General features: G+C 41.9%; 1 protein-coding gene across 1 annotated transcript in view; it reads right to left on the bottom strand.

The window, feature by feature from the left end:
* Nucleotides 1–518: 518 nt before the first annotated feature.
* The window catches only part of grin2bb (glutamate receptor, ionotropic, N-methyl D-aspartate 2B, genome duplicate b), a 123,417-nt gene continuing 98,447 nt past the window's right edge, over nucleotides 519–25,488 (bottom strand). The window contains 7 exon segments of the mRNA XM_034203277.1: nucleotides 519–7,490; nucleotides 9,959–10,197; nucleotides 16,958–17,145; nucleotides 19,138–19,298; nucleotides 20,242–20,471; nucleotides 22,424–22,549; nucleotides 24,712–24,865. Of these exon segments, the coding sequence (XP_034059168.1) occupies nucleotides 5,127–7,490; nucleotides 9,959–10,197; nucleotides 16,958–17,145; nucleotides 19,138–19,298; nucleotides 20,242–20,471; nucleotides 22,424–22,549; nucleotides 24,712–24,865 (3,462 nt within the window). The 3' untranslated portion in view covers nucleotides 519–5,126.

Below are 25,488 nucleotides of genomic sequence, written 5' to 3'. Positions count from 1 at the left end.
TCCTCCCTCAATATCTCTCTCTTTCTTCTTCTGCCTCTCGCTCCACCTTTTTATTCTCAGGACTCTTCATTTATTTTCTCTTTGGTCTACAAAGCACTTATCCAACATGAGAACGACACTCAGCTGCAGCCATTATCTCCTCTGTCAACCTACAGCATGGAACATAATAAGAACATGTAAACAGTACATTTAAATGTCAAATATAAGACACACATGAAAGATATAACTGTTGCTTGCTGCCAACCTGTGGACTATCACAATTTCAGTGAATTCTAATTAAGGGAAATGGGAATTGAACATAGATTATTGCAATACATAATTCGAAAGACATAATAGTGGTATCGGTCAATACAATTACAATAAATGTGTTTTTTGTGGTTCATGTTTTAGGGAGATGGAGAGATAAGTATAAATACATTTATCCAAGAGGTGGGTTGATATCATTTAAAAAAACGTCACGGTCAATACCGGTATATTGTATTCTTATAACGCAACAAATGATAAAACCAAGACAAATCAATTTGAGATTTCTTATTTTTTATTAATACTCAACACTTTTATTCCAAAGAGACAAAAGAATAATATTTCTCAGCACTTATTTTCACATTGACTGCGTTTAATCTCATTTTCAATATTACTAAATATTCAATCAAATTTGAAATACTCTCTTCACACAAGTAATTTCTCTCCATACAAAAAAATGTGAATTCGAACTAGATTTTTGTCCTATGTACATTTTTCACAATCTGTACAGTTCAGGGGTGGAGTTGTTCGATTCTTCTGTGGCACAGAAACACAAAAACAGAAGATTAGCCAAAGAGGAAAGAAAAAAGAACACCTCAGTAAAAATGCAATACATTTTCGATTGTGCTTTCTGTGGGACACTTAGTAATGGTGCGTTGAGAAAACAACCTTCTTAGCTGGTCTTTGACCAAACCAAATCAGAAATAAAATCACATTAACAAACCATGACGCATTAAATGTGCACAATAAACGATTGCACGTATCCTGGCCTGAAGTCATTACAAAAGCAGTTTTGCGTGGGGACCGACGAATCAAAGATTTATCCCAAATAGATCTATTCATTGCCATTTTTGTACAGTTTTTATCAAAAGTCCATGAGCGTGAGGTAAAGTATTTACATATAGTTTTACATGTACAATAATGAACAGTTATCTCTCACACACACTCTGTCTCTCTCCCATATGAGCACACACAGAGGTCATTAAGCGTATGTATTCAGGCACATACAACAACGGAATTTATGATATTCAAAGGAAAATACCAGGAAAGTAGTTGAAATGATGAAAAGGCTTCTTCAGTGACGATGGATTAATCAAGACCTCAACCTTGTTAAAAGCATTTACACCAACTAGCAAGAAAATCGATCCTTGTAGAAGATTTATAAATATAATTTCTAGTGTAATCTTGACTTAATTTAGCAATTTGTATTAAAGTATAACTAAAAACTTTGACTGTTGAGATTGGTGTCTTATCTTGCACAAACACGCACGCACACACACCTACAGTACTACATGGATCATCAGTACCAATGAAATTGATAACAATTCCAAATATTGTTCAAAAACACCCATTTTTCTGGGCTAAAAGTTAAGATTAAAAAATAGAAATAAAGAAAAGTGTATACATGCAAGTCCTCACAAACACTAGAGACCCCCCTAGTATCATACATACTGACTTGTCAACCTAGAGAAGGAAAGTCTTCTAAAGTTTAGACTGGGATGTTCAACAAACAATATATCCAGTCAGATTGTGCTTAGGTTTCTAAATTTGGGTGACTAAATGTCTGGTTTATCCGACAATAAATAACTGAGAGTGGGGAATAGAAGTTTAAAATTGTGATTGATAATATTTAATGGTGGAGAAAGGCTTAAACCAAATCTTACTATTTGTCAGTTTCAAAGCAGAGATGACCTTTGATGTTGTGAATTTGGGAGCCGCCATTTGATCATGAAACAACATCAGTTAGAAAGGTGATGCTTTACTAAATGTGCCACCTGCTTCACTTTCTGCTGCCTTCCTCTTTCTTTTTTTCTCCTCGCGTCTGCATCTGACACAATTCACACAGGATCCCAGAGGACTTGAGGGCAAATGATTTCCTTCATTAAAATCTCAGCATGTGAAACAGATTATGGTCCGGCGGGGGGAGAAATCAGTGTTACAGAACATTGTGAAATTATTCTTTATGTTCTGTTGAATGTGAGTTTCAGCTACACGCTGGGAGAAATGATGAAAGGGATAATATGATGAAAGTCTTATATTATCCAGGTTATCTTTTCGAAATGTAAGAAAAAGTCAATACAGTGTATTTCTTTGTTGAGATAGCTGAGATCGATATCACTCATCAAATATTAGTTTTTAAAATAATAATTCAGGAGCAGTGGCCTGTTAGCGTAGCTTCTTAGAATCAAATCAAATCAAGTTTTATTTATATAGCACATTTATAAACGATTTTTGGTCGAGCCAAAGTGCTGTATATAATAAAAATAGCCTACAGTAGAGACACTTTACAGCTACAGTGTAATACAATAGCACAGATTGTTCAGAATATCAGTATGAGAAAAAACGACACCCTCTATCCTTAGACCCTCACATCGTACAAGGAAAAACTTCCGGAGAAAAACCCACAGTTTTCCAGAAAGACTGGAAACAGGGGGAACACATCACACCTTCCCAATTATACACTAGCTCTTTATATCTCCTATGTTTAATCTGTAAATAACTCAAACAAAAGCATCAAACAAGTTGTGGTTTTGTGGACTATTCCTTTACCGGTAACTTTGAGGAAGTCCCACAGCCTCCGACATAATGGACCAAGAGTCTCTTTAAATAAAGCTGATGATGATGATATCATCGTTACACTTCAGTTTTTGTATGGATTAAAGCAAAAAGATATATCCAGTTAAAAGACCAGAGAGAAAAGTAATATATAATGTTTATACCTACCTATGTTTAATTAGTGTAAAAGGACCTGAAACTAAGAATAGTTGTGTCTTCGTTACTTTTTAATGAGCCCTTGGTATCTAGGTAGCTGAGCTGTTTCAGCATCTGCCATGTTTCAAAAAAGCTTGAACGGACAAACTAAACTGTAGAGAGGGCCTTTTACCTTTTTGATATTACCTGAAGGCCACTGTGCTTCTCCGAAGCTCTTTATCTGCTAGATGCCACCAAAACCTACACACTGGACCTTAAATAATAACCTTTAAGGCAATGGTTGGTGGATGCTGTTTTGTGGGAAAGAGCTAGGCTAGCTGTTTCCCTCTGTTTCCAGTCCTTATGCTAAGATAAGCTTACTGACTGCTGGGTGTTGCATTATAAGAGATTGGTTTAGATTTTCTCATTAAAAGCTTGGCAATCAAACAGATCAGTGCATTCCCCAAAATGTCAAATTATCAGGGGAAAACTATTAAGTAGCATCATAGGGAGCACAGTTGCATGTACCAAAACCCCCCATTTTAAAAGGTAGAATTACTTATTTATGAGTAATTGCAAGAATAAATCAAGAGATCATTTGGGATTAGGTACCAGTTTCCTGTGGTCTTTTACACCAGCAGAGTGGACTTGTTCCCACCTCATTATTCAGATGGGACCATCTAATACAGCAGGCAGGGCTTAGAGCTGTAATCGTGAAATAATTAACATTACTGCAGCTCATCGCAGCAACAGAGGCCTCGCTCTGAGTCCATTATGTGCCTGTCCTGAGCAGCAAACTGTCACGGCCGATTGAGTTGGACCAAGTCAGACGTGATGAGAGCAACAAGAGGATATTAAATGTGATTTACATGTTTTTAATGGACAGTTGGATCCTGGGTCCCAGTTGTGAACTGAGGAGATGAGGAGTGATGAAGCTAGTTGAACTTCTTTGTAATTCAAGGACTTAGTTGAATGGTGGAGATAATAGAAAAAGAAGCCCCCTTTATTTTCAACTCGTATTTTTTCTCATGCAGCGGCTCTGTCGTAGCTGACTTTTGGGGAAAACAGGAATGTTTTGTTTATTATGGCACTGTGGTTTTAACCCTTGTAATCCTGCTATTGTTTGGGATAAATGCAGGAATTTAAGCTTCCTCTACGGCGGCAAATGCTGCTTTATTACATCTGTCAAATGCCTAAAAGTCTGTTATGCTTATGAAACCCTCATCAGACTTCTTCAGGTGTATTTTCACACTTAAATTAATTTGACTAATTGTTTGCAGGTGGATCTGTCTACCAACAGAACAGACCTTGTGTGTACAAAATCAGTAGTTATCCTTTAAGGCACGTCCAGCTCAAAATGTGAGACCCATTTGGTACTGCCGAGCAGAAAAAAGGAGAGGAAACGGCAAATCAGTATGATGATGTTGCTTCTGCAGCTGAAAAAAAGACCTTCTTTGCAAATGTATAAGTACATAGAATGTACTCAGCAAGTCATGCCTTTCACATACACTTCACAGCACTCAAGAGTAAGAAAAGTAAAAAAGAAAATCAAACATGAAGAATAAATAGCAAAGAAGAGTCCAAATTACAGGAACCCAAAAAAGGTCTACCAATGCCGTAACATTGGTAAGCTAAGAAATAATTAACATCATACAAATATGTAACATGAACTATTTAAATCAATAAAATTGAAAAAACAATCCAAACCGATCATCATTAAACACTGGAATAATATTCAATAATATTATCAACATTATCAATACAATTATTATTAGTTTACCCTGTTACTTCAACAGAAGCGCTGATTTCTCATTCATGATTGTATTTCTGTCAAACAAAATGTTTGTTTTGGCGTTAAGGAACTGCAGGAAGGAGGGAAAGACAATGAGCACGTGAAGAGAGCAGAGACTGGAGATTTGATTTCACTTTTCCCCCTCCCTCCCAACCGTTCTGAGCGTTGGAGCAGCACCAGAATCCTCTCTTCTCATTAAAAACTTGTCTCCCGCCGGACTTCACAGCTTAGCCTGCAGCGGCCTCTGTGCATCGTCCAAATTACATTCCCATTTATCGGAGAACAACACACACAGTATAGTGTCTCCTCATCCTCACACAGAGAGGTCATCAGCATCTGTGTGTTTCTCCCCCTCTTTTCTTCACCCACTTCATCTTCTCCCTCTCTTTCTGCCTCACCCTCAGACGTCTGACTCAATGCTGGAGAGCTTTTCATAAACGTGTCCATTGCTGGCACCGTTGAAGGGTCTATGCCCCGGCCCCAAACCCAAAGTGTCCCTGGCCACAGGCATTAGCTTGCTGGCCCCGTGGTGGTTCCCCATGGGCCCCCCTACCCCGCCCAGACACAAATCGTTGGGGAACCTGGGGGCCACATTGGACATCACCCCAGCTGTGGCGGACGCGGGCAAATAGGAAGTCGTTCCCATGGAGCCGCGGAAGTCCCCTCCTCCCCGGCTGTTGTTGAGAAGTTGCTGCTGCTGTTGCTGCGTCTGTGGCTTTTTGATGTAGTACGGTTTGCCGCCGTGTAATAGACACTGGTCGTCGTCGAAGGTTGGGATGAAGGGGTTCTGGTTCACCTTATCTGGGTAGAGAGATTTAGACAAGGAGTAAGTCCCGGCCCCTCTGCTGCCACCACCACCACCTCCTGAAATAGCTCTATCTCTGTCCCTCAGGTCTCTCTCCCCCACCGACCGCTGATGCAACCCACCTTCTCGGAACAAGCTGAAGGAGGAGCCTCCCTTCGCCCTATCTCCGCCTATTCCTCCGAACATGGAGGACTCCCTCTCCCCTGCATGCCTCTCAAACATGTGAGCGTAAGGGCTGGGGCCCTCCATGGAGCGATCTTTGTCTTTTAAGCTCACACTCCGGGGCTGGGCATAAGGCCCCCCAACGCCTTTGCCAACCCCTCCCATGCGACCCGCCCCCTCCCTCTGCAGGTCCACAAATGTGTCATACGAGTGCTGCCTCCGTAACACCCTCCCCCCTGGCCCTAGCTTCCTGCGCTGCGCCTGAGTTTGAGGTTGGGCCGGTCCCACACTACTCTTCCCTGCAGCGAACACCATGTTGTTGTCCTCGCTGATGTTGTAAAGGTTTCCCGGCGGGACCTTACAGGAGTCGCCGCGTTTGCAGCTAGCGGAGCTGGGGCGACTGCTGCTCCCCCCAACCCCGTTAGCCGGGCAAGCGCCACCCCCTCCGTGGTGACACACATTGTGGCTATTACGACACTCCCAGTCACCCCCTGCTATGCCCCCCCCTCCTAGCCCAGAGACCCCCTTCTCCCAGCAGGTGTGGGCCTGCTGCCCTGCCGACACTGTGCCGAGCCCACCTTTACACTCCGGCTTCTTGCCTTTACCTTTGAGGAAGTCTTCTACAGGAACTAAGCTCTTACAGATACCACCACCACTACCACCGCCCACACCGCTTCCTCCACTTCCACCCTCGTGCTCCCACTGGGCCTTGCCCTCCTTGGAGCGGAACTGGTCCGCATAGAAATCCCTCAGGTCCTCCTTTTCTTTGCGGAATACGAAAGGTGAAGAATTACCCCCTCCTCCTCCCCTCTTCCGCTCCAGGGGAGGTGAGACCGTGCGGTGTGCCTGAGGCCCGTGGGGGAAGTGGTGGTGGACGGTGTGGTGGTGGGCTCTCCTCCTGAGGCCGCTCAGCTCTATCTCGTCCTGCTCCCGTCTGCACTTGGCCGAAGCTGGCCTCTTTTTCAGGCTGTCCCTGTACTGCTTACGCCGCTTGTTGTTGCCCTCCAGGTTGCCGTAGGTGACAGTGTGCGTTGAGATATCCGAAACGTCTGAGCGAATGTTCCCATCATCCCCCCCTGAGCCTGCCCCACCCCCACCACAGTACCGGTCATGACCCCCGATGAGCCCCGTGCTGGATGCGCCTCCTTTGAAAGAAAACCTCCCGTACACATTGTTCCCCTTGAACCCACCCTGGTCGGAGTCTGCAGGGGCGTGGCCGGCAATCAGGTCAAACTTATTGGTATTCCTGTGAGTCATGGAGGGGCGGGGCTGGGTGGTGAAGATGGGCGCTACCCCTCCCCCTAAACTGTCGCAATCAAACATGCCACCTTCCAACGAGCTAGTGCTGCCTAAGCTACGCGGCCTGTTGGGCACGGGGCCGGACATACCCAGAGCCGAGGCCGGGTGGTGGTGCAGGTAATGGTCCTGGTACAGGTTGCTGTCCTTCAGGGGCAAGTTCCCAAAAGTCCTCTCCACCTCGCTGATGTAGTCACTGAACATGTTGTCCTCTGGCAGGTAGGGAGGCGCTGTCTTGCAGTCGGCAGGGTGACCTACCAAGCTGCGCCGGTGCTCCTGGATATCATAGATAGTCGATTCACGCGCGCTGTGGCTGTACTCCAGCGCCGGGTGCGGAGAGCCGTTAACGCCCGGGACGGCAGTCATGTCCTTAGCCGTGCGGAGCAGCCGCAGGATGTTGGAGTGGGTGTTGTTCATGTTCTTCTTCATGGTGGCCGAGGGCGAGTCAATGGTTGACTTGTTTTCCTCAATTTGTACCCCATGGATGCAGCTCCAGATACCCTGGAGGGGGGAAATTATAAGAAAAGGGAAGCAGAGAGAGAAAGACAGGGTGAGACAGGTCATGGGAGGAAGTAAGAAGCACAAAGCCCAATAAAGAAGAAAACTACAGTAAAATGTGTCAAATGGAATCAGGTAACAAAGGGGGTTAAAAGTAAGAGAGAGGGAGTCAAACAGCAGATGCATATTGAGAGGGAGAGAGAAAGAAAACAAGAGAGAGGGAAACAGAGAGAGCGAGAGGTAGAGAGAGGTTAATGCATTGCCATGTTCTCCCTGACCACCCTCTTGTTTACACACTATTAAACAGTAATAGGGGCTGAGTTAATAAATGACTTTTCTCCAGAGAGCAGTGTGGACCCTCAGACACAGAGAAGGGAGGGAGCCGATCAAAGCTGAGGCGTTTGACTGCCAATCAATAGTTTTAATCAATGTCATTTAAATGCAGTTGTGCTACAGGCTCTCTGCCGCAGTATTGTTTTACTCTTTTTCCTTTTACACTGTCAAGGAAATAATCATTTTGTAAAGGTTTTGTTAAATGTCCTATAAATGTCAAGCCATCTAGAAAAGTAACTATGAATAGTAATTTCCTAAGTACATTCGGTACGTTGATGTATTTCCAAATATCGATTTTCTCTCTTGACTTCTCACATGGTTTCATTTCAAGTGATCGATTATCTCACAAAAGATTCCTCTCCCATCAATCATCTCCTTTTTAATACTTTACCTAGATTTTGCTGGTAATATTTATGTACTTTTACTTGTAATGGAGTGATTTGACATTGCTGTATTTTTTTGGTTTATTGGTAAGTAGGATTTTCGAGAGAGGGGAAAGCCTTTTGCGGGTGAAGTCAAACAAGCGTGCTTAAAATGTGGCTGAGGGAATCTGTGGTTGATGCGACAGCCAAATCCGAAAGGTCGAGGACATGCTACCCACCAGCCAGCATGCGGGCCAACGCTCCTCAAAGGCGTCAACTTGTCAGAAACTGTTTCTGTCTGTCTCTTAGTCACTTTCCCTGTCACTAAGCCACATTCATGAATCTGAATCTTCAACCCTCTTTTCTCTCATGCCTCCTTTCTCTCTTTGTGTCTGTTTTATCTCCGTTTCCGGGTGCTCGGGTGAGCGGCAGCCACTCCAATGGGATTGTCTGTCTTTATCTCTCTGCATCTATAGCTACTACAGCTCCTGGGAAAGGTACCAGAACTGTGTCTGTTCTTTTCTATACTCTGCCTTTGTCCTGGCACCCGTTTTAGTCTTTATCATGACCCTCGCTAACTGATCTCTCTTTCTTCCTCTGTGTTTTATTAGCCCTTTGTACTTTCATCACATGTCCATCCTTACACTTTCAATAAACTGTATATGATGAAAAAGATGTTTAAATCCCACACCGTGTGTTTAACCAGGCATGGAAATTTATAAAATGCAGAAGCACCTTCTGAAAGGTGTATGCACTTAAAATGGATGTTGTAATGCAACAAGCGAAATCAGCCTCCTGCAAGTAAGAGCTACTGTAAGAGTAAACTGTCGCGGATCAACGCAAGAAGTAGTGCTTTTGATTTGCATAAAAATAGAGTTTCTGAAGGAAACACAAAGACATTTGTCCAATTCAACAAAGACAGACAAATGATTGTGTGTTTGTGAAGTGCTCGAGGCCACATCTGTGTTTTAAATTGCCTCAGGTTAGTTTGAGTTGGTGTAAACCAAATTACATTACAATTACAAACACCAAACACATAAAACTGGTTGCCCTTTTCTCAGGCAAACAATAACTGAGACAATTTTAATTTGACAACAAACACACCACCCCTCTCCCTCTTTCTTAAAAGGTAGCATTATGCAAATTAATTACACCTCAAGTGGTTATTTATATGGCCCTAAGCAGCCTGCATCAATAACACTGAGACGCGTTGTTTAGTGACCCATCTGAGCAGAGTCGTAACCATGCCGAGAGGAGATCTTCGACATCCACAAACACAGCTTCAGGTCACCGGCTGAGAATGAGCAGCATAGTAAGTAGCTTTTATTTCAGCAACATTAAGTCAATTAATTATGGACTCTTCACAAAGACTGCACGATTTTTTAACCCTGTCAAAGACTGGAGTCTAAGTGATTGTTGCATAATAATGCTGGTTGGTCTCACTGTCAATCAGCATATCAGTAGGCAATGTCTTTAAGAGCAATGATGCTTTTTGTATCTGCTTCTTATTGTAATAGGATGCTCCTCTGACTTGTAGTGTGTTTAAAAAAATGTAAAATGTCAGGTTGCGTTAGCACAGTTAGCTGTTGACTTGTGTTCTGTTGTTTAACAACTGCCTGCCTGGGCTAAAAAAGCCACAGGTTAAGTCAGGTGAGTCATTGTATCCTGCTGACTGACTCAATACACCTCAACCACAGCCAGTGGTTTGAAAACAACCACTGCTGTGATCTTTCTGTGAGGAGGACAAAGGTCAAACCCAAAATAAAACACACTCACTCTGCTAATGGTGAAGGTGGCCGCGGGCTGTCCCGTGCACACGCCCATGAAGCAGAAACGCAGCTGCCAGTAGAACCAATGTTCACAGATGAAAGTGAGTAATGACAGAATCATGGCAGCCCCGAGCATGTAGAAGACGCCCGCCATGTTGTCCACGTCCAGCTGGCTGCTCATCACCTCGTTCTTCTCATTGTGGCAGATGCCCGTCAGCCACAGAGCCTCGAACTCCTCCATGTCACCTGGAAGAAGGAGACACACACATACGCAAGTTACTGTAACAATGAGTGTGTTCCCATGTTGGTTTGACCTGTGCACTCGGATGAGTCTGCCTCTGGGTGTCGGAATATGTAAGTGTGAGAACAAAAAGAGGGGTCACATCTTTTGGATGGGAGTTGAAGCCAAAAACAGCTCAGGTCTCATACGTGCAACAAATGTCATGTTGCATTATTTTCACTGAACATCCCCCTGAGGATCATCCTCATTAAGAATTGCTTCTGCAAGGCTATCCCTTACTTGTTGTGGGAAAATAAACAACTGCCTGCTGGGACTTAACAGTCCTTGGGGAGGAAGTGTGTGTGTGGTCATGGGACGAGAGTTTCCGCCCTTATATTCCTCCCCGTCAGTTCCACATCCCCGGGGGGACTGCTATGGGGGGAGGACACGTCCAGAGAGATTTGTTTGATCTGCACTGATGGTCTGTTTTTTGTTGCGTTTGTGTGGGATCAAGGGGGTTTATATTTTCCCAATTCTTGTATAAAACCACTTTGTCTGTGAGGCGTGTGTTAGTCTCTGACTAACTGTTAGTTTTCACTTTAAACTCAGTGTAGAGCCATTATTGTAGAACAACTATCTGTAAATGTGTGTAGATAATTGTGATACTGTATTTTGATCTGTGTAGGCGTAATCAGATTTGTAAATGTTTGATATAAATCTCCATATCTGTTTTTAGATTTGCTAGAGAAGGGGAAGTAGTCTCCTAGCGGCGGGACGTTAGGCTGAGTGACCTCAGGATGCTCCAGCTAGCTTACATTTTTCTCATTTCTGGTCTGATAAATAGTAAATAAACCAAATTCAGTGCCCCTACTGAATTTGTAATTCATTTTCTCATCTAATCGAGATCTCTAATAGGAACATTTTATAGTGTTCTGCTATGAAAAGTCAAAATGCTTGTTATGAAAATATGCCTATTCGATATTTTATGTCTTCTTAATAAGTAGCAATAAAGTGGTTAAAAAACCATGGACATTTCAAACACAAAAGTGTCTTCTTGGGGGCGACCCTATCATCTTCAGATCAGGGTTGGAAACAATTGGTTCCCATTGACCTCTTACACTATTGATCCTTCTTCAATCTGCAGATGTTATGACAATGACTTAAAGGCAGGATACATGTTCCATTCCTTCTTCCTACTTCTCCATCTTCAACCTTTTTCTTCCACTTCCTTCCTGGTCATGTTTTTGTTCAGATAAAGGGGCCCTCATTTTCTCCTGATAGTAGATCTTCTTCCTCTGCACATATGATTTTCATCATGTTCATATCTCTAACAGGACACGTCAGATATGAGCAAACATCAAAGAGTCTGAACTATTAACCTGGACCAATGTCTGAGTGCCGACAGCTGAGTCGGACTGCATGAGGTAAGAAGTAATGTCTGACATTATGACTTCCATTAGGGAACATTAGTGCAGACATGATGCCTGGTGTTTGGTGAACATACAGCCAAGCATGCACAGTCACATCTCATATACACACACACACACACACACACACACACACACACACACACACACACACACACACACACACACACACACACACACACACACACACACACACACACACACACACACACACACAGACAGAAAGACTGGTACTTCAGGGTACATCACTCAGCAGCGTATGTCGAGGTTTGAGTCGATTTGGCTCATAAAGATCTGATCTGAGGTGAATGTTCTCGCTGCACTGACCCTTTCATCCATCACACACACTGTGATGGAAAGTGATAACACATCAAAGTCGACCATGTGTGAGTGGGTGAGTATGTGTGTGTGTGTCAACTTGCTGTAAAATATATGTTCTGGCAGGTGGTGAGCAGTATGCAGCACATACTGCTCACCAAAAGGCATGGGACTCATTAAAGGAGTTTCCCTATCAGACATAGAAATGTCCCTGGAAGATGATGTACCTGATCCCTGTTTCAAACCCTTTATTTCCAAGGGCTTTGTTTCTTTAACAGGGGATCCTAAAGACCAGCTGCCAGTACAGGTACTTAGGGACACAGGAGGTTCTCAGTCCATTATTAGAGAAGGCATCTTACCTTTAACCTCCAGATCATCATGTGGATCAAGTGCTGTTGTTCAAGGGGTAGGCATGACACTAGTTGCGGCTCCTTTGCACAATGTTTATATTCACTCATCTCTTGTAAAAGGATTCTTTAAAGTAGCTGTCCTCCCTGCCTTGCCCATCAAAGGTGTTGATTTCATCCTCAGTAATGACTTGGCTGGGGGCAAAGTTGAGCCAGTACCTGAGGTCATTGATTCTCCTGATCTAAGTTTAGACGCAGAGAAATCAGCTGAAGTATCTCCCGAAATCTTTCTTGCTTGTGTTGTTACAAGGGCCCAGTCAAAGAAATACAGAGAGGACTTGTCTGATTCTTTTCTTGCTACAGGGCAGTTTCTTGAAGACGTGACTGTGTCGGACCGACTGCCAGAGGAGGTCCGGTCTGCTGGTGCTGGATCACCCAGTAACAGCTCAGAGCTTGTACAACTGCCTGCCACTCGGGAAGAATGAAACAATTTCTAAATGTCTCTCTTCTGTTATCAGTCAGGAAGAGGCCAAGTCAAAGAAGATGGCCTACATTATGGAAGATGGCCTATTAATGCGTCGCTGGATTAGTGATGCCTGTGAGGAGTCAGACTCCTTTGCACTTTATCAGGTTGTTGTGCCAACAGCCTATCGTTCTCAGGTGATGTCCTTGGCTTATGATCATCCGTGGTCAGGTCACATGGGGGTAACAAAAACGTATGAAAGAGTTTTAAAACACTTCTTTTGGCCAGGACTTAAGTCTGATGTAGTTATTTATTGTCGAACATGTCATGTGTGCCAAGTTGTTGGTAAACCGAATCAGGTGATTCACCCTGCTCCTCTCATTCCTATTCCAGTAATGGGAGAGCCATTTGAAAGGGTGATTGTGGATTGTGTGGTACCCTTGCCTAAAACTAAAAAGAAGAAGTACTGCACCAGGGATGACCAAAGTGAGTCTTCTAAAGCTCACCAGGTGGAGACAACCGTCTCTCCTATGGCTTCAGTTTCAAAGGTGAGCTCAAATGAGGATGAGGATGAGTTGGTGATGCGCAGTGCAACACCACAGGGGGCAAGACTAAGCAATACTGAGGTATTGCCTGATTTGCCCAATTACTTGTCTCATCTTCCTGATAACCAGGAAATTATTTGCTTTGTAAATGTTTATTGTCAGGTCCAAACATACTGTTTGGATTTATATGTGTGGGGGTGTTACGTGCCAGGCAGGCTGTACTTGTGTGGTTTTCCTTCCCTCCTGTGTTTCTCTCTTCTCCCTGTCTTCTGCACAGCTAATCAGCAGCTGATCGGTATCTGCCTGTGCACCTGAGTCTGATGGCTGATTGGATCCTCTCACCCTCAGCTGGCCTATCAGCAGCCAGGGCCGACCATAAAGGAGGCACCCAGGAAGTCTTCTCGCTCTCTCACTCTGGGCCTGTTGCTGATTGAGGAGCCTGCAATTGACTGCAGTGTTTAGCAACTCATGCTCCTTGTATTGTCTGACCTTTTTGTTTAGACACACTAGGTTAGCGGATTGTTGCCACCCCTGTATATTGTTTTGTCAACTTCTTCGTAGTTTAGTTAGTGAGGGTTTTTGTTTGAGTTTTGGTTTCAAAGGATAGATGTAGAGATAGGCCTGGTTTTGTTATGCTTGTTTCTTTTGTTTGGCGCAATCCTTTGACTCCTCCTCCTCCTCACCAACTAAGGTTTCAGTTATATGTCTGTTCGGTTCTGGGTTTACAAAATAAACCTTTTGTAAACTGTTACGCTGACTCCCTCATTTTGTATTGGTTGTATGTTATTGTCTCCAGGTCCCCTAGACCTTAGGTGTACTCTCCAAAGGAACAATCATTTATTTAACATGAAGCTGAAACTCCTGAAACACAAAATAAAAAATAGCTGGTGATGCATACTCAAATCTTTTATCGCACTTCGCTGTTGCCCACAAAACCTTAGCCCTTTCCAGCAGGTAGGAAGTACGAGAAATACTGTAATACAATAGGATATTTGATGCCTTTGAGTTATCTTACTTGTCAGATAACAAGAAATATGCGATTCACCATCTTCTCTCACTCTCTAGCACCAGGGTCCTTTTGGACATGGGACAAGCAGAGGAGCAGAGACATCATTTTCTAACCAAATCCCTTAAGTTATTCTTCTTCTATTCTGATAAATTGACTAATTTATTGCAAATTTATGAAAAATGGCCCCTAAGCCTGAGCTTTTTTTGAGAACTTTTTTTTTTAAACATATCTTTTGCTACATTGGTACTTTGGTAAACCTACAGTATAGTAACAAACATAATTAAAAGAATCAATATTATAAAAGTTTGACAGACAACTTGTTTTGTTTTTTTCTAAAACACATCATGCTGCGTTCACAAACAGATGGGGGTGCTTAGTTGTCATGGAAACAATTAATATCTAGACACATAGAAGGTGTCATATATGGAGTAAATACTGTTTTTTTTAATCCTGAGGAAACAGCCTTAAAAAAATAAATATGTTTGTTGATCCACAAACACCTACTGTAACTCAGACAGTTCTACCTAAAAGGCTTGAGGAAAACATTACTGCCAGCTACAATGAACAACAAATAGAAAAATGGTGAAAACAAATGTATGAATCGACAAATAGCAGACAAGCAGTTGGTAGACTTAAAGATGGAAAGCCAGCCTGACAATTCATCAAAACTTAAAATAATTTTTTTGAATCTCAGACAATCATGGAGGCGTGCAAGACAAATGTAGTTTCCTTCAAGAATTAAAGGTAGCACCGGTTGAATAATTGATAAACAAATGGTCAACTTGAGGTGAATCATTCCTTTAAGTAAGTGGACCTTTTTCTCTTACAGAATTTCCTGTACAACAATTTCAAATGTTTCAATAACCAGCTTTTAGATTGAAACCTTTATCACAGATAAACATTGACCTGCAATGTTCAGATCCTACTGTACTTTTTCTAATATGTGGAACAGCAGTTTCAGAAGTCTTTAAACAGGCTCCTTTAATCTCTAAAGTTCAGTTTAATGGTTACAAATGTAACCCACACAGCAGCAGCACTCTTAAGTCATGAGATGTTGTACGACAGGAGGAGGCCTGGGTCCATTGTCACATTATTAGTGCACACTGATGAGAAATGTGTGTGTCCTGCATCAGCCTCGACCTCGGTGTCATTTGTGGCCACAGCCTGTTCAAACAGAGGAGCCAAATGAGCATCCTGACAAACAGACACAAACCACCTCAACTGGCTCCATCGTCTCATAGTGAGAGCAGCAGCCTGATACTGAGGTCCTCGTGGATCATTGCACTCGTCTTTCTCTCCGACTGAGGCCAGACACCCTGCCGGCTTCTTTCGGTCACTAACCAAACACACAACAACAGCTGGGTCTCAAAATAAACACACAACCAAAAGTAATTCACCTGCTCACTAAGGCACACATCATGTGTGTTGCTTTCTGCAAACTGTGGATTTAATCTCACTACTTGTGTTTAATATTCACATGTTATGGCGCTTGTGTAGTCAAACATACATGTGTCACTATACTGATGAAACGATCAGCTGCTGTCACAGTTATACTGTATTCATTTTTACAAAAACATGTGCTGAACACTAAATAGCTTATTTCTTATCATACATTAGCCTTTGGAAGTGATAAAAGGGTTTCAATTATTTACGCACATTTCAAAATCTTTGGCTGAGCTTTTCTGCTTTTATGTCTGATTCTTCTAAGGTGGCTAACAAAGCATCAGGAAGTACGTTTAACAGTAATACTCTGGTCTAAATTTCACTTTTAATGAGCTGATACTGGGATTTATGGACAAAAGGGATTTTAAATATGAGCCTGCTGTTCATACCGGAAAGCTTTAAAAGAACCCAAATCTTGTCAATTTGGAAAAGCTTGTTGAGATGCTTTACTGTTTACTGAGCTGGAAAAAACTAAATATATTTAAGGTTCTTCCTGTTGAATGACTAAATCCACAACCTCAGCCTTGCCAGTTCAGTTTCTCTAAAGAAATATGTCACTTGCAACATCGTCCACAGAGCTCCTTCTAGTTAAGGTCAACATTTCCCGTCCCTGCCGAAACAGGCTTTGCAGTGTGCTGCCAGAACTTCCTGATTTCCCAAATAAACAACCTGCCACATTCCAGCTTTCACTTCAGCAGCGGCAGCTTCCCAGGCCTGTGGTTCCTGGGTTTTCACCAGTAAACTCTAAAATACCATTAAGAATACCAGCTAGGCTGCCCTATAGATCACTCTGTTGGGCTGGCGGCTCAGTCCTTGCTGGGGAGGACCCGGGACCATTAACGTGTCCTCTTTTTAGCTTTGTCCCTCCAATGAAGGCACTGACATTTTTTTTCTTAAAAACAACACAAAAAGTATTAAAAAAATACAAACTTTGTTGTCATTTTTGGACAAAATCCGAGTGTTAATGTAAGGACACAACACCCATGAGATACCAGACCTAAACATCTAGAGTATTGGATTTAATTGGAGATTTAATCCATTATTTACAAAATCATATGAATATGATACTAATTTTGCAACTTCTACACTAAAATCAAAAACAAACCTCTGCTTAACCTGATTATCTGTTTTATTAAAAGAAACAGAGAAAAGCCATTCTCATTCTCAAGCTTTAAAATGATGACCTTTATGAGGCCTCTTATTTAAAATAAAAGATGCTGTTAAAGTTCCTCACCGTCTCCAAACAGCATGAGGATGGCCAGATCCACGGCTCGTTTCCAGCCGGAGTCTTTCTGGATGGCGATGCCGTAGCCGGTGGAGGCGAACACCTTGCCGCTGCCGATGGTGACCAGCTTACAGCCTTCGTCTCGGCCCGCCATGTAGTTCAGCACTGCAGCGTCGTAGATGAAGGCATCAAGTTTGCTACAGAGCGCCATGAAAGGAATAGCTGTTAGAAGACACTTTTAAAGTCTGTGTCCATTTTGGACTTGTGAATGAGTCTGAAATCCCTCACTTCCTCATCACTATTCACATTAAATTAGCATTGATTAAACTAAACATCTATTAACACAATGTATAACTCTTCACACCAACATTCTATGGGTTTGTTATTTACTTTGAAACTTCTGAAGATTTTTCTTGAAAGTCTCATGGTACTTATTATGAATCTAATTCAGACAGTTGTATCAGCTAAGTTTGTTTGGTTTAAAAAGAGTTATTGGATTCATTTCCATGCATGATCCTCTCCATGTTTACCCCCCAAAAATATTCAACTCAACTCAAATAATTTATTTATAGAGCCCCTTTCCTACCAACATGCAACCCAAAGAGCCTTACAGAGAGGAACAAAAAGTGAAATGAATAAATAACATTTAGCATGGCTTTAAATGGCAAAAATACAACAATAACATTTAAAAAATATTTAAAAACTAAAAGCCAATAGAACATAATTAAATAAACACCAGGGATAATAGCATACTGTTTGTTAAAGCCAATGAGCTTAAAAAGTAAGGTTATTACATCACTTGAAATTAAATTAATGAATTCGTCATTCATTATTTTTGGAGTGCTCTCCATTAATTTGAATTGAATGCTTGCATGTGCACATTTCTGCACGTTCAGACGACCTGCTGTGCACCGAGTCAAACACTCGAGGAAACGCTGGCTTAGCAGTTAATTGGAATGAATTAATTGAAAGTATAACAATTGAACTTTCTCTGTTTCAGCAATAATTAATAACAAATTGCATAGTTATTTCACGGAAACTTACAAGGGAATTATAAGAAATGTATGAGACCATGAATAATTAAGGGATAATAGGCAAAACATTGCATTGAGGCGGTGTGCATGCTAAAGTTGTTGGGAGGTGAAATGTTTACAGTGTAGTCAGTGTGCAATCGATTCTGGATACAATGACTGATCATGTTATTCTATTCTCTTCTGTTCCTGAGTTTCCTGGAGTATTCCCTCAAATAAAACTGAAAAAATGCTCTGTTGCAAACAAATGTTTATGATGATTACATCTTTCATTCAGCAAGAAAGTTTTCACACCACTAATTTTATTTTTGAAGCATAAATGCAATCCGGAGGAGTGATTTGCTCAGTAAGCCACTTTGCCAGTTTGCAACCTTTTTAAGGACACGTTAAAGATTCAAAATGCACAAGTTGGGTATTTACTGACGAATAGAAGTCCATAAAGCAAAAAGGTGAATATTATATTGTGTGTTTATATATAAAGTGTATAATTAAGCTTGTGTTAACCACAGACCCTTTTTCAAGCTTCAACAAAAAAACTCTCCTAAAATCTGAGTGGCTTAGGGACGAGGTAATTGTTGCAAAAATGCTATCTCTTTTCTTGATTTAAGGTCTCACTCCTGCAGCAGTGAATTCGTATCTTTTCTTTTCAGATCAACCCCGTCTGATTTTAAAGGTAAATTGATATGACAGTCTGCAGCTTAGTGACAAACTTCAATGAAACTGTTCCTCTGAGCTCTGAAGGCCTCTGTGGTCATTCAGAGGTGCATCCCTGCTTTGCATTCCTAATCTTTAAGCAGCTGGTTTGTGAAAAACGTTTTTTCAACGACAGGGAGAGAGAAACAGTAAGATATCCGCCTGAGTTTCCACGGCAGAGAGGGAGAATATGAGCTAGCTTTCATAGTAACCACAAGCTCCGCTGCTATTCTGGGTGCTGATGCACAGCTCTACTGGCTGCCCACCCACATTGCCCTGAATGCTCCCTCTTCCTCTGTCTCCCTCTCTTATTCCTTCATCATCTTTCCTCTGTGTTGCATCAGTACAGGACCTCACAGCTCCATCACACTGTCTCTCTTCTCCCTGCTGAGATGCTTTCAACTCCCTCCCCCCCCCACCCCCATCTGTCTCTCCGTCCTCCCCCTTTATCTCTCTCCTCCTCACCCGCTCTTCAGACTGTAGAGCGCTTCGTCTACGTTCTTCTGGTGGAAGCTGGTCATGTAAGTGTGCATGTCCCGGTAGTTGTTGCGGATGTTGCGCTCTGTGCTCCCGTTGGGCACCGTGCCGAACCGGAACGGCGGTGAGAATTCGTTTGGATTCTGGAACTGTGGCAGGGGGTTTTCCGGAAACGAAACCACACAGAGAAAATGAGAGAGGACACCTCGTTAGCGTTGAAAAAGGCGCTGAGCCGCATCAAACAGCCGTTAATGCACCGTTGAGCAGCATCACAGTGCTAAGTAGACCCACACACCTGGGAGACTCTAAACACATTTAGACAAACATGTACAGTACAACAGATCAAGTTAAAAAATAATCACCACCATTCAGGTCATACAAGTGAGAAAAGATTATTTGAGAGCTGCAACTGATGATTACCTTCATTACTGATACATTGAATTTATCGACTAATCGTTTGGGCTGTAAAGTGAAAAAGTGTCCAAAACTAATTTAGTTTAACATAATATAAGACAAAAAAAAAGTAAGATATAAAAGAAGAGAAGCAGGTCCTCACTGTAAGTACTTTTTGACATTTCTACGTGAAAATAAATCGAAATTGATGAATATATTGAGGCAACAGGTAGCTTCACTGATAGAATGAGTGCCTCATAGAGTAAGAGTTAAGCAATCATCCACGGATTAATCAATAATTGTTATAACTTTTATATGTTACTAAGAGTGTTAGATTTAATTTAGATACATTTAAATGATCACATTTGAAACTTTATGGGTGGTGTTACTTATAGGACGCTCATATAATAATGGGGAACCCCTGAACTAGACGATTCATCTCAATTTATATAAATACTTTTAGTTTTTTCAATAAAATGATGACTCACACTCTGTTTAAATGAAAGTTAACTGAAATACATAATAGAAAAAGGAGAAATCATCTCTATGGCAGCCCTAAATTGTAAACCTAATTATATATTGACTTACTTAGAATGCTTTAGAAAACTAAAAGCCATCCACGCTCACATCACCCCACATTACACACTTCACACACCTGCTCCTCCGCCCCTCAGCCCCACACATTCCTTCAATTCACACCTTTTTATCTGACAGGCCCGACACCTGGTCCACATACTCCTCTTGGATCATGAAGGCGGCCAGGTTGGCAGTGTAGGAGGCCAGGAAGATGACAGCGAAGAAGGCCCACACTGACACCATGATCTTACTGGTGGTACCTTTGGGGTTCTGCACAGGGACGGAGTTGTTGAAAACCAGACCCCATAGCAACCAGATGGCCTTTCCGATGGTGAAGGAGGGACCGCCGGGCTCTGGGACAGAAACAAAAGAGGAGGGGTGCAAAGAAAGACGACAGAGGGAAGAGAGTGAAAGAAATCAGTCCCAGGTGCTGCTTCACTTTATCTGCATTTACTCATGAGCGCCGTGGTGGTATGCACTTGATGGATGGCGCCGACAAAGACAGGATTTCTTCCCATCCTTTAGTCTTGTCAGCAATCGCAGGATGTGCTGTACGGTCCACGCCCGCTCCTCCAGACGCTGCTGTGACAACCCACTGTTACATACTACCTCTGTTCCACCTACCTCTCCGGCGGCATGACAGGAAATACTACCTACTGTAGCTCTGAGGCGGCGGACACAGGGAGGAAGAGAGAAGGGGGGGGCGTCGATGATGAGCAAACAGCAGGCTGCAATTATGCTACAGCTGGAGCAGGCTTTACATAACCCAGCGATTAAACCACACACAGCATACACTGTCATTCAGAAAACACTAACATAACTCCCAACAAAACACCATTACTCTCCCCCTCTCTGCTGCTTGATAAAAAGACTGGGAGCAGCAGATATAACACATCTCTGGTTTTATCCTGAGCGGCTGTTTCAGGATAATGCAATCCTGAGTCAAACAGAGCTAGGTGTATACAAAATAGATTGAATCTGAACCATTGATTTTGATGGGTAAATTGATTTGAACGTCCTGCTGGAGCTGAATTCAACAGGGTAGCGTTGCTCCATACTGTCAGACACCATTGAACCTGACACATATTTTTCAATGTATGGTAATAGATCTACTTAAGTGTACTCATCGGTTTAACAACCCCGAGTGTGGCGGTCTAACGACGTTGTGTAGTGTTTGAGAATGGTGGAAAAAAAGAGGTTGGAACAGAGCAGTCTTTGTTCTCACGGTGAGGGTAAGAACACTTAAGATCATCCATCTACTGGCTCTTGTCAATGAGCCTTTTCATTAGTGAAAGGGCTTAAGTGACTGTAGATGGAGATAAGTACTCCCAGACCCAGCTACACTCATTCAGAAGGGATTTTCAGAGTCATTTTGCACAAAAAGGTGCTTTCAAGGTAACTAAAATACCTTATATCTTTTCCACCAAATTTAGCTCCGTTTGAAAAGGTTATAGGAGAAGAACATGTTTTTGTCTTTTTCCAATGTGTCATGTTGGGCATCAAGCATGCACTGAAGGGACGATTGGTATACAATGGAAAGCAGATATTATTATTACATGTCATTTGTTAGACGCTTTTATCCAAAGCGACTTACATACATTCAGTACTGTGGACAATCCCCACAGGAGCAATTTGGGGTGAAGTGTCTTGCCCAGGGACACAACGACTAGCTGACTGCAGTGGGACTCAAACTTGCTATCCCCTGATTCAAAGTCCAGCACTCTATCCACAGACCTATTCAGTCCCTCTGTCAAACTCTGAGACAGAGTTAGTTATGGATGAAGCATTGGAAGACGAACCAAGTCAGGTTGATACGTTTTCAAATGGTTTCTGTTGAGTTTAAATGAAGTGTGTTCATCTGCGAATAATATTACTATCATCTATTACCATAACAGTGTGACTGTAGTCTTGTGGCTACGGAAAGGGAATATAAATGATATGCTTTAATTATAATAAATGTCCAAACGATTTGCATTTATTCTATATTCACGTCAACATGCGTCACATAGCATTGTTCAGGAAAAGGTGTGAAAATGACCTTGATGACCCAGGTGTCATTCAGATAAATACCTGTGACTGTGGCAGAGTAATTTGTTAGCAGATTGAATGCAGATTGTAACCTTGTGGATGATGAGATCGCCCGGTAACTGAACTTCAATGTTATCTTTTTGGAGCATCCATTGACCTGGTTTGATATTGTGTTTGTATATGTGTGCGTTTGTGCATCAGTGTGTGTGTGTGTGTGTGTGTGTGTGTGTGTGTGTGTGTGTGTGTGTGTGTGTGTGTGTGTGTGCAATCCTCTCACCTCGCCCATCTGCCAGGCAGCGATTGTAACCCACTGGGCTGAAATATTCAAACACAAACACAGCCACGGCCGACACCAACAGCAACATCACAAACATCATCACCCAGACATCAGCACTGAAGGGCTCTGGAACACAGAGAGGGAGGGGGGAGGACAGGGTGCAGAGGAAGTAGAAAAGGGGAGGTGGGGAGGGTTGTGGGAAGACAGAGAGAGGAAGTTCATTAAACCAAATTAAAGAATATTACAAAATCCCCCCCTGGTGTCAACATGATTATTTGCATTCAGACGTTATGTACCGCGTATCTGCATTGTTGCAGATTGATGGATTTTGTCTGCTTTTGTGTGAAGCACTTATCAACAGAGCAACTGAGAGGATTGGTGTGAATGGACCGAATGGACACATGTACTCATTGAAATGGGCACATTTTCCACCACTTGCACTCTGCTTTGCAATGTTCACAAACATGGCAGTCTTGGACAAATACCATAGCAGTCTATTTAGCAAAACATCTCATTACAAGCTCCATTTAGTGGCTGCTCTGGAGCTTTCTACTGTATCATCTTCATCAGCAGTGTTTATCGACAATTAAAGTTAATTGTATCAAAGCCCACTTTTCCTACTATTTATTACAGAAGCCCTGAGACGCAATTTTAAAAAACATTTCCAAATTGGATCAATATTGTTTTCTCTTCTGTCTGTATGTCTTTTAAAACATGTGAAAAATAAGTTTCTCTGTGATACAAAATGTGTTGTAAGGTTATTTGTAGGAAACATTTCTGTTGTTGTAATACCCATTTCAGCCCACTAGAGGCCTGGCGAAGTCCCTCCCTTTCCGGTGGACCTCCATGGGACCTTATTTCGAAAAAATTATGTATTGAAGTCAATGGAGAGAGAAAGATTATCTTTCGATCCCGTTTGAATTGTGCCACGAATTACACATATGATGTTTGTCAATTGAAAAGATAATTTTGAAGGTCAAAAAAAAAAAAAAGTGTAAAACTGTGAAGTAACACATTTGTTTGTGTGAAATGCTCCATAGAGAGGCGAAGTCACGCCCATCTACTTCCGGTCCATGGGACCTTATTTCGGAAAAATAATGTATTGAAGTCAAAGGAGAGAGAAAACTTATCTTTCGATCCCGTTTGAATTGTGCCACGAATTACACATATGATGTTTGTCAATCTTAAAAAATAATTTAATCTTCATTCCCCACGCCCCAAAATAAATAAATATATCAATTTTAGGAAAAGTAAGAAAGTTTGAGCAGTGTGGGTTTTATATTAACAGAGTTACACATATTTCAAAACGCGAAGTGTAATAACTGCAGTTGCCTCCCTGTCAGAATGACAAAGATCCTCAGTGAAGCTCAAGCCCATGTTTCTCACTACATTGTAAGTATAATTTATTAAAAAGATCAGTTCAATGCAACTAATGTCGTCTGAGTGTTATTGCATGATGTTAAAATTGGTTTGCCATGAATTTAGTGATGGATTGTAAACATTTGAAATGTAGCATTTAAGTGTTTCTCAGTTACAATGTTGTTGTTTTAATAAATCAGACACTGATGGTGCAAGGCTGTACTGTACCTCTTTATATAGGCTTTTTTTCCTTAACAAATTGTTTTTGCGCTGATCAGGGGGTACGTGGCTGAGTTTTTTTTTCAAAGGGGGTACATTATTGAAAAAAGTTTGAGAACCACTGCTCTATAGGACTAAAAGCAGCAGATTAGTGCTGATTTCTAGCCAAAAGAGAAACATGACATTGAGGTTAGATTACTTTCTCTGAATTAATTTAACACAGAAGAGAACATTTTTTAGATAAGTCTTAAAAAATAGCTAACAACAATGTTCTCTTTTACTTTATTAACAATTACCTCTCTCTATACTGTACTGTTTTCAGATTGGATGTTCCATAATAACCACTAAATGGACCCTGAGGCGGGATTCATTAATGAACTACACTTTATAAAGATTAAGAATGACATTTAAATCTCAGCCACAGCACTTTCACAACATAATGTTGACGCACAGTTTGTACAGATCATGTTTTTGGTGATATTCACAGAAAAATATAAACTTTTCAACCGCATATTATATCACCACATGACCAAACTTGTTGTTTTGTGCTGCTGAAAAACACAATGAAACAGTGTCCTTATTTGTGAACAACCTGCTTGTTATCGGTCTGTGATAGGCATTTATTATTCAATATGAGTGTGTGTGTGTAATTGTTCTCTCAATTGTGTGGTTCATCTGCCAAAAGTACCAGGTGTGTTTTTTTTCCTCACCGAGAAAGGCGGAGGGGGACACGGTGCCGTTGCTACGGGAGACCATGACACTGATGCCCGTCTCAATGAAAGGCACAGAGAAGTCGATGACCTGTGACCTCTCCTCGTTAATAGTGAGCGAACCCACTGCCATGTGAGCATTCTTCAACACCACCTGAAGGTCAGCCACAGACACACAGAGACAGACGGGGGGAAACGTAGAAGGTCAGTGCTCAATTTCCCTAGAATCGCGGTTAAAACAGAGGGAGATGTGAAAGTCATTCAGTGCTGCAGTCCATAAACAATCCATATAGCAGCCATACATATATAGTAGAGGGGCCAGGGGGAAGGGGGTTCTATTTAGAGGATAAAAACCACATTTCTTAGTTTAAAGTCACAAATCGTAGCGAAACAGTGCAACAGTATGAAACATGGCGTTAATCAACTTTCTAGACCAGTACATTATTATCTTCTGGATAGGCTCAAATCACGACAATGTCTCAAGATGTGTTGATTCTGGGCTGAAATAACAATAATTTCCTCATTGCTATATATAATTGCAAAGTATAATTTTATCATCCACGCATAAAACACACAGATTTGTGCCTTTGTGCCACAGTTCTGATAATCTTTTACGCAAATGTATGACTTTATCATCTCGGGAAGGTTTTAAACTTGTGAAGATGTAAGTATTCTTCTCCTGAATATACCACTTTAAATGATCAAATATCACAGTTGTAATTTTTTCTCTGAATGCTCCCCATTACCTCATCTCCTTTTCATTTATGTTCACCCACA

This window comes from Gymnodraco acuticeps, unplaced genomic scaffold (genome assembly GCF_902827175.1).
Source record: "Gymnodraco acuticeps unplaced genomic scaffold, fGymAcu1.1, whole genome shotgun sequence".
Lineage (NCBI taxonomy): Eukaryota > Metazoa > Chordata > Actinopteri > Perciformes > Bathydraconidae > Gymnodraco > Gymnodraco acuticeps.
Note: the sequence above shows the minus strand (reverse complement) of the source record. Positions and strands in the feature narration are given on the sequence as shown.